This window comes from Physcomitrium patens, chromosome 3, assembly GCF_059467195.1.
Source record: "Physcomitrium patens ecotype Gransden chromosome 3, ASM5946719v1, whole genome shotgun sequence".
Taxonomy (NCBI): domain Eukaryota; kingdom Viridiplantae; phylum Streptophyta; class Bryopsida; order Funariales; family Funariaceae; genus Physcomitrium; species Physcomitrium patens.
Window position 1 is genome coordinate 3,209,541 of NC_143412.1, and position 7,689 is coordinate 3,217,229.

Below are 7,689 nucleotides of genomic sequence, written 5' to 3' on the forward strand. Positions count from 1 at the left end.
GTAAATTTTTCATCTAAAAAACATGCTGAGGCTGTTGAATCTAGCAAGGCAGAGGCTTTGAGATAGTTAGGTCCTAGAATAACATTTATTGTAAAACATGGAGACTGTTCTGAGGAGAGGATAGGACCTTCACTAGGCATTGTACAAGGTTCCAGTCGCATGGTTCTTATTGTAGCTGGACAAATTCGTTTTCTGACATGTTATCTTCTTTGATCGCCATACTCCTCATTTTATGGTTGCATCGCTTCTTTGGGCAATGTTGAGCAGTATACTTAAGTTTTCCACAATATAAGCATAATCTTTTTTGATGATGACATGTCTTTTCTTGCTCAATAAGAGGTTTGAAACGTATTGCATCAATTTGTGTATCCTCTACTCTCAAATGTATATATTAAAGAGATGTTGGTGTTGCTATTGAATTATAGTTACGTTGAGGTCCACTTGTATGGTTTTCAGATCAAAATTCAAAAAGTCGATTGTCACACTTCACAACAAAGTCAATTGCTTAACTCAATGTTTCAAGCTCATGTAAGTTGAGCATTAATTTTTTCACCTCATATTGTAATCCGTAGAGAAATTGGCTAATAAGTGCAGCCTCATCCCACTTGATATCAATTGTAAGTTATCAAAATTGTGAAGCATACATCATTACTGATCGATTATCTTGTCGTAAAATACAAATCTTATTGGTTGCAACACGAATTGCATCATGTTCTCCATACATGGATTGAAACTCTGTCAAAAAAGCCTCTAGATTATCTAATATTGGATCTTGTCATTCAAAAAAAGATGAAAATTATGATAATGCTGAACTTGAAAGAAGCATAACAATGAATCTAACTTGCGATCCTTGAGTTGGATAGCTTTGGAGTTGAAGTTCAATCACAAGTTGCACTTGATTAATAAATCCTCGAAACTTAGATCTGGTGCCATCAAACTTCTCGAGTAGGGCAATTCTTGGTTCTCTAATATTTGAAGGACGTTCCACCATAGGAGAAAGGATATGGTTTGGTACAGATGTTGAAGCAGCTCCAACCATTTCTATATCTTTACTTCCTGTCAATCTTGTTGCTCCTTGTGGTGGTAAATTGAGTTGATGCATCGTAAGCATTAACTCCTTCAATTGCTCTTGCATTTGTACCATTGCACTCTTTATTTCAGCAAGTTCTGTCATGATACTACTTAGAAAAGAGAAGATGTCTAATATCGCTCAAGACAAATAGAAGAGAGGACTTGAGAACAAAGAAAATACTAAAGAAAATATCAATTTAAAAGAGGGTAATTTGCAACTTCTAATATGCTTATGTCTCATCAAGAAAAAGGAATAATCCACTTTTAATCAAGATTAGACAAAGCTCTGATATTGTAAGTGTATTCTTGTCAATCTATCAAGGACAAGAACATAATAAAGACAAATAAACAAATGAGACTTCTTTCAAAGAAAGATGATAAAATAGAAATAACTTCATATGTATATTAAAAAAGAAACTAGAATGGCTATTGCCAAAAGACAAGAAAACTAGACCCTTGAAACTAGACTGGAAGCAAGAAAGGGGTTCACAAGAGTGAAGAGGGCTTCACTCTTGTCTCTATATATACTATCTAACTAGGGGCTATGTGGCAATGTTCAATAGGACCTCCAATATGTGTGGACTTTGTAAGATACATGCTTTGACTTACAAGGGAAGTTTTTCTACGTGTGGGCCATATAATTAGCTTGGTCTTCAAGCTAAAAACATGTGTGGCACATGGCCAACTTGTTGACTACGTTTCTAATCCAAAAAGTCAATTAAAGATACCTATAAAGTCAAAGCAGCGTCTATAAAGCTTCTAAAAAGCTTCCATACTAAATACTATAGAATTAATTACTTTTACCTACTTTTATTTACTTCTACTTATTTATATTTGTAATTATTGGCTTACATGTGTATGTCCGTGACAAAACCATTTATAGATGATATTGTAAATTAAGATTATCATTTGATATAAAATTTATATATTAATTACTCATTTCTATTACAAATATTATAAAAATATATATAAAAGAACTTGATGTTTATATTAATAATATATATACCAAATTTGTTGTATCCATTAAAAACAAAGTATCCATTTCTTTATTTTTGTTATTATTTGTAATCTATTCATGCTAATATCTTCATTTGTTATTAAGCTAATTTCATCTTTTTAATTTATTATGAATGTTTAAAATATAGAATCTATTTTTTTTTTAACTTATTCTATTTAATAACCATAAAAAATCTAAATTAGATTTTTTAAAGCTTTAATGAATATATGTTATATATATCCAATATTATGTAAAGATTCTATAATATTATAATATAAATATTGTGATTGCCATATTAATATAATTTATATTAAAAACTATTTTTAGTCATATTTTAATATATTAATATTACTATTATTATTCTACAATGAATTGGTTTAACTCAATCAATTTTTTATGGGGCTTGATTGATTTATTTTATTCTTTTGCTGATTGTTATGTTATATATATTTTATGAGTGTAGTTTTCATCATTATTATTATTAATAGGAGAATGTTAGACACACTCATGCTTTTACTTAATAGATTCATCCTTCATGAAGAATATGGTAATCATGATGAATGTGGTTGGTTTTAATTGGTTGTAGATCTAATAATGGAAAAATGAATCCTCAAATCATTTATTTTTTTATTTTTTATGATGGCTAGAATGGGTGGATTGATTTAGTGAAAACTTGGGTTTATTTAACATTCCCCTCTTGATATTTAAATTATTTTTCTTTCTTTCTTTTGAGTTTTTTCCTCTGTAAATATTCTTGAATGTTGCAGCATCACTGACTTGTAATAAGTATGACTAAGAATGAAGAGAGTAATCTATCCATCGAATGAACTGCATATTCTATATCATTCATCCAGACGATGAATACTTTCCACGAGACTCATCTTCGGGCACCTCGTTCCATGAGCCGGGATGCTCTCTACTGCGCCAGGGAGACCAGTTTCTCTTCACCGCGTTGTTCTAGGTTTCATTCAACAATCAGGTTGCGATTTTGCCGAGCACCTCCCTCTTCGATCATCGTCCCGTGAAGTCCGTATGCCTGGTGAGAGACTGATTTGTTAACCGAAAACCCCATAACTATCCTCGTCGTGCGTCGCTTTGCTTCAAATTCTCGCCGGCTACTTGTCATTGTGGTGCTGGCGGGTGGCTGTTTGGTGCTGTGTGGTCTCTTATAGATTTGTTCGAGTCGATCTGAGCATTTCTCGGTTTCTGTCACATTAATTTTACCCTTTTCGCAGTTGAGTTTCATCACAATTTTCATTTCAGCTGGTTTCGGATTTGGGGTACAGTTGGTTAAAACTCTGAGATTTATAGTGACGGGTGAATATGGTTGTGGGTTTATTCTACTATGGTGCATTTTTCTTGGTCTTTCTTTTTCGATTTCGGGCTGTGTTGGGGTTGCTGAAGTTGTCCTCATGTCGTTTGGGATGTAGATGTTCTGATCATTCTTACGGACAATTTTGAAAATTTGAATTATATCTATATATGTATATATATATATGCATACATCGCTTGTGAGGAGAATTTTGAAGTTTTGATTTTAAAGGTTAAAGACGCTGCTCTCTGAAAAAATCAAAGCTTGATATGACCTTCGGTAGTGTGTTTTAGAGCAGATTTTCACCTGGCCAAGGTACTGATGATTGAGATTGTTGTTATGGAGTCATGTTTAGTGCTTTCTTATCGTTGTGTTCTTTCAGAACTGAGAGGCAATATGATCTAAGGTCGGAAATTGGGAAAATTACTCGTCAAATTTTCGCCTCACTCTTCTGGTTATCTCATGTGTATGAGTATCCATCGTGCTAGAAGTTTGCCCGGAATTTGTTGAGTTGCAGCCAAAATATGTTGAGGTTTAGACTTGAGGGGTTCATTGAGATGCTTAAAGTACCACTATGAAATCACAAAACATTTGATTTTTTGAGTGAATGTATCAAATGGTAACTCTATAATCCTTTGATCATGTGTAAGTATTTTATCACTCGCAGTGAATCGTTCACTTCATTGAAACCACCGTTCGCTATCGTAAGATGTTCATGTCAAGTGTGTAGATCTGTCCGCTAATTACTGTTTTGTCTGTGTTTTCTCTATGGCAGAACTCACATGGGATTGCTATTTCCTTACCTGACAGTAGCGACAGCATAAGTGGTTTCTGAGATGAACTTTTCTGGAAATGGTCTTAGCGTTGGATGTTCCATCTAAAAGTGGGGACTTTATATGGTTTTCATCAACTGCAGGCTAGTATTTGAATGACGCTGCATTAAATGAAATTGGACTTTTTTCTTTTATAGAAGGTGGACTTACAGTGTAAACAAACCTAAAGACTGGTGGAGTCAGTCGTGAAAATCCTTTTTATAAGTATACGGTGAGTTTACTCAAAGTCTCGCAAGATGGGAGTTATCGTGTCGAGATTGTGGTTTTACATGTTTCCAGCGAAAGAATATAAAATAGTTGTTGTGGGATTAGACAACGCTGGAAAAACGACGACACTTTATAAGCTGCATTTGGGCGAGGTTGTTGTCACACAACCAACAGTTGGCAGCAACGTGGAAGAGCTTGTATACAAGAACATACGTTTTGAGGTCTGGGATCTAGGGGGCCAGGAACGATTGCGAACATCCTGGGCGACATATTATCGGGGCACTCATGCGGTGGTGATGGTCGTTGACAGCACAGACCGGTCAAGAATCTCTATCATCAAAGAAGAGCTCTTCAAGTTGATGCAACATGAAGACCTTCAGGGTGCTGTAGTCCTGGTTTTTGCAAATAAACAGGATCTGAAAGACGCCATGTCTCCAGCAGAAATTAGTGATACACTGTCCCTGCACAGTATTAAGAATCATGATTGGCACATTCAAGCATGTTGTGCCCTAACAGGGGAAGGGCTCTGGGACGGCTTGGGGTGGGTTGCCCAGCACGTTACTGGATCTAAGGTCTTACCTTAGAGGTGTTGTAGAACTCCTGTTTAGCTCATTGTATTGTATCTTACTGCCCCATGACTTCATTCTCAGCTACTGGGCACTAACAGATCTGTATTGAATCACTTCGTGATGGTGAATCTTCAGCTCGTCTCACAATGACACTGAAACCCTTGGCAACGCTTCTGCAAAGATACTAAACCAGGTACTATACAGCCAGGTTGAAGTTGCCAAGTATTGGGCGCTTTGCAGAATCTGTTTGCTTTAATATCCCATCATCATTTAGGTTAGAATTGAAATTCGTTTTGCTGAACCAGAAAGCAGCTTACTTTGGCACACACTATGTGGCGATCTTTCTATTGGTGCAGTGTGGATTGAATAAGTGTTTCGTCTTCTGAGATTTTTGTTATGAAGCATTTTAAAAAAAATGTTCAAGCAGCTGTAGTTCACTGAACTCTACTTCCATTGAAACGTTTCCTTCATTTTGTGGCAACTTGAGTTTCAGTGACTGTACTTTCCCAACCCATGACGCTCCTGAGCAGGTGCATTGAAGAATTAGAGTGAATGTAATAAAACCTGAATTTTCTCAATTTTTCAGTGTCCTTCAACTAAAGTATGAGATATATTGTGTGCATGTTCATGACTTTTTTTACTAGCTCCCAAATTATATGTCCGAATGTCTAATCCCACTAGAAGTTTAAAAATCTAGTTGTATAAAATATCAATACTTTTAATCTTTATAAAGCTAAGTGTTAGACAATTAGAGAAATTTGGATTAATAAATTTATTACTCTTAAGATTGAAAGAAAAAACCTAGGAGATCTAATGTGTGCAGAAGAGTTTTATAATTAAAATTTTATTATCTTTAGGATTCTAAAATACTAATTAGAACTCTTGAAACAAGGATGAATTCAAAATATGTAAGAATGAAGATAATAATAGACCATCTTTTACCTTCTTAGTACTAGTGGCAAATACAAGAGCATAGCATGGAGACACTTCCACCTCTACAAATAAAAAATCTAAATGCATTTACACCATGAGAAAAGAAATATGCATGTTAAAAAGAAATATACAACTATAAATCGTAAATGACCTACAAACTATTATATAGAAATTCTACAATCTACACATATATTGTTAAATGTAGATTAATGAAGGAGCAAGGCCTTCAAATTAGCACAATAATTTGTCTTATTATTTTAACCAAATTCAAAGACTTGATTTGGATACTAAAATGTGAGCCACTAAATTGACTCACTTTGATATTTAGTATAAAAAATGCACTTATTATGCTTAAATCACAAATTTTATGAGTTAATAGTAGAATTTTAGGAAAAAATAGAATGCTAGTAGTAGACATACAATCTAAGATAGAGTTTAGTAAGAAAAATTCTATAAAGACTATATTTTTTTAGTTAGCTAATATTAGAAAAAATATGAAGGAAGTAGTCTTGGTGTCAAAAAAGATTTTTTATTTATTTATTAATAGTTTCTAAATATATATAGAGAGAGAGATAAATAAATAAATAGAAATTAGAAGCAAGGTCAAAGAAGGAATATATATATTTATATATATATATATATATAATATGTAGTAGATGGAAGAGGTAGAAAGTAGAAAAGAATAGCAGAAGAAAAGGGAAAAGAGACGAAGGCATCTTCCAAAGTGGTGCAACAATTATTTTCTTTTCTTTTGGTTTTCCCATTTTTGCTGTAGGCAGCGACCTCTCTCGCGGATTTTGCTTGATGTGAAAGCTCTGTAATCAGCGTGGTTGTTGCAGCTAAGTTGAATTATTGTTGTCATTGCTTTTGCATTGAGAGAGCCCCGATGGTTGTCGTTGATCCGTTGGTTGCTAGTTCAACATTTCTTCTTTGTCATGGGAGGAGGGAGAGAAGCAACCGGTGGTTGCGTTGTGGATCTCTTTTCTTTTTATGTAACGACTAGACAAAAAACCTTGTGTCATAGTTCTGGCGGTTTTGTTGAGCAGCGTTTTAGGTTGGTAGTGAAAAGAAAAATGCTTTTGTTTTTCCTTGTCTTCTCTTGTCCGTGATCTCGAGGTGGCTGGAGCGGCATTTGGAGTATGAGATTGCAGAAGTACGAGGGTTGCCTAAGTCCTTATTTAATCCATGCTGAACTCTGTTGTGGACTCGAGAAGATGCTAGGTTTAGCACTAAAGCGGTCCAAGGGAAAATCCATTTTTTTCCTTTTTCGTTTTGGAGTTCTGGTGATAGCGGTTGTTGCGGCTGCCAGACTATGTAGTGTGGCCACAATCTTTTCTAACTTGTGGTTGTCAATTTGGTGGCAATTAACATCTACAAGTTAAGGCGACTTAGCTGGTTCCCATTTGTTTTGAGGTCTTGAGAGATCTAGGAAGCGACCACATTTTAACCGTAAAATTAGGCTGCACCTCTCCATTAAGCTTGCTAGACATCACATCGCATTGGGTTAACTTCGTCAACTTGCACATTCTGTCTTTACCGGCATTATGTTGTTTTTTAAACAACTGTAGCTGACATCAAGAGTGGAAGTATGACTGCAAGAAGAAAAAAAAAAAAAAAAAAAAAAAAAACAACACAACAACAACCTTCTTTTGGGACTAGCAAAAATTGAGATGTTTTGTTGATTGTCACCCATTCAATATAATCCATGTGCAATGTGGTGCTGAGGCAGAGCGTAGAGATGGGTGGCTGCGATTCGTTTTCTATTTC

General features: G+C 34.9%; 1 protein-coding gene across 2 annotated transcripts; it reads left to right on the forward strand.

The window, feature by feature from the left end:
* Nucleotides 1–2,973: 2,973 nt before the first annotated feature.
* On the forward strand, nucleotides 2,974–5,567 carry LOC112279306 (uncharacterized). 2 transcript variants are annotated; one of them, XM_024513617.3, is made up of 2 exons: nucleotides 2,974–3,107; nucleotides 4,156–5,567. In XM_024513617.3, the coding sequence occupies exon 2, from the start codon at nucleotides 4,450–4,452 to the stop codon at nucleotides 5,002–5,004; it is 555 nt and encodes a 184-aa protein (XP_024369385.1). In that variant the 5' UTR covers nucleotides 2,974–3,107; nucleotides 4,156–4,449; the 3' UTR covers nucleotides 5,005–5,567. The 2 variants fall into 2 exon arrangements, with proteins under 2 accessions (XP_024369385.1, XP_024369387.1); XM_024513619.3 differs by lacking the exon at nucleotides 2,974–3,107 and adding an exon at nucleotides 3,144–3,302.
* The last annotated feature ends 2,122 nt before the right edge of the window (nucleotides 5,568–7,689 follow it).

Excerpts from the sequence above, each read along its gene's own strand:
- LOC112279306 (XM_024513617.3), top strand. The coding sequence starts at position 4,450 with ATGGGAGTTATCGTGTCGAGATTGTGGTTTTACATGTTTCCAGCGAAA.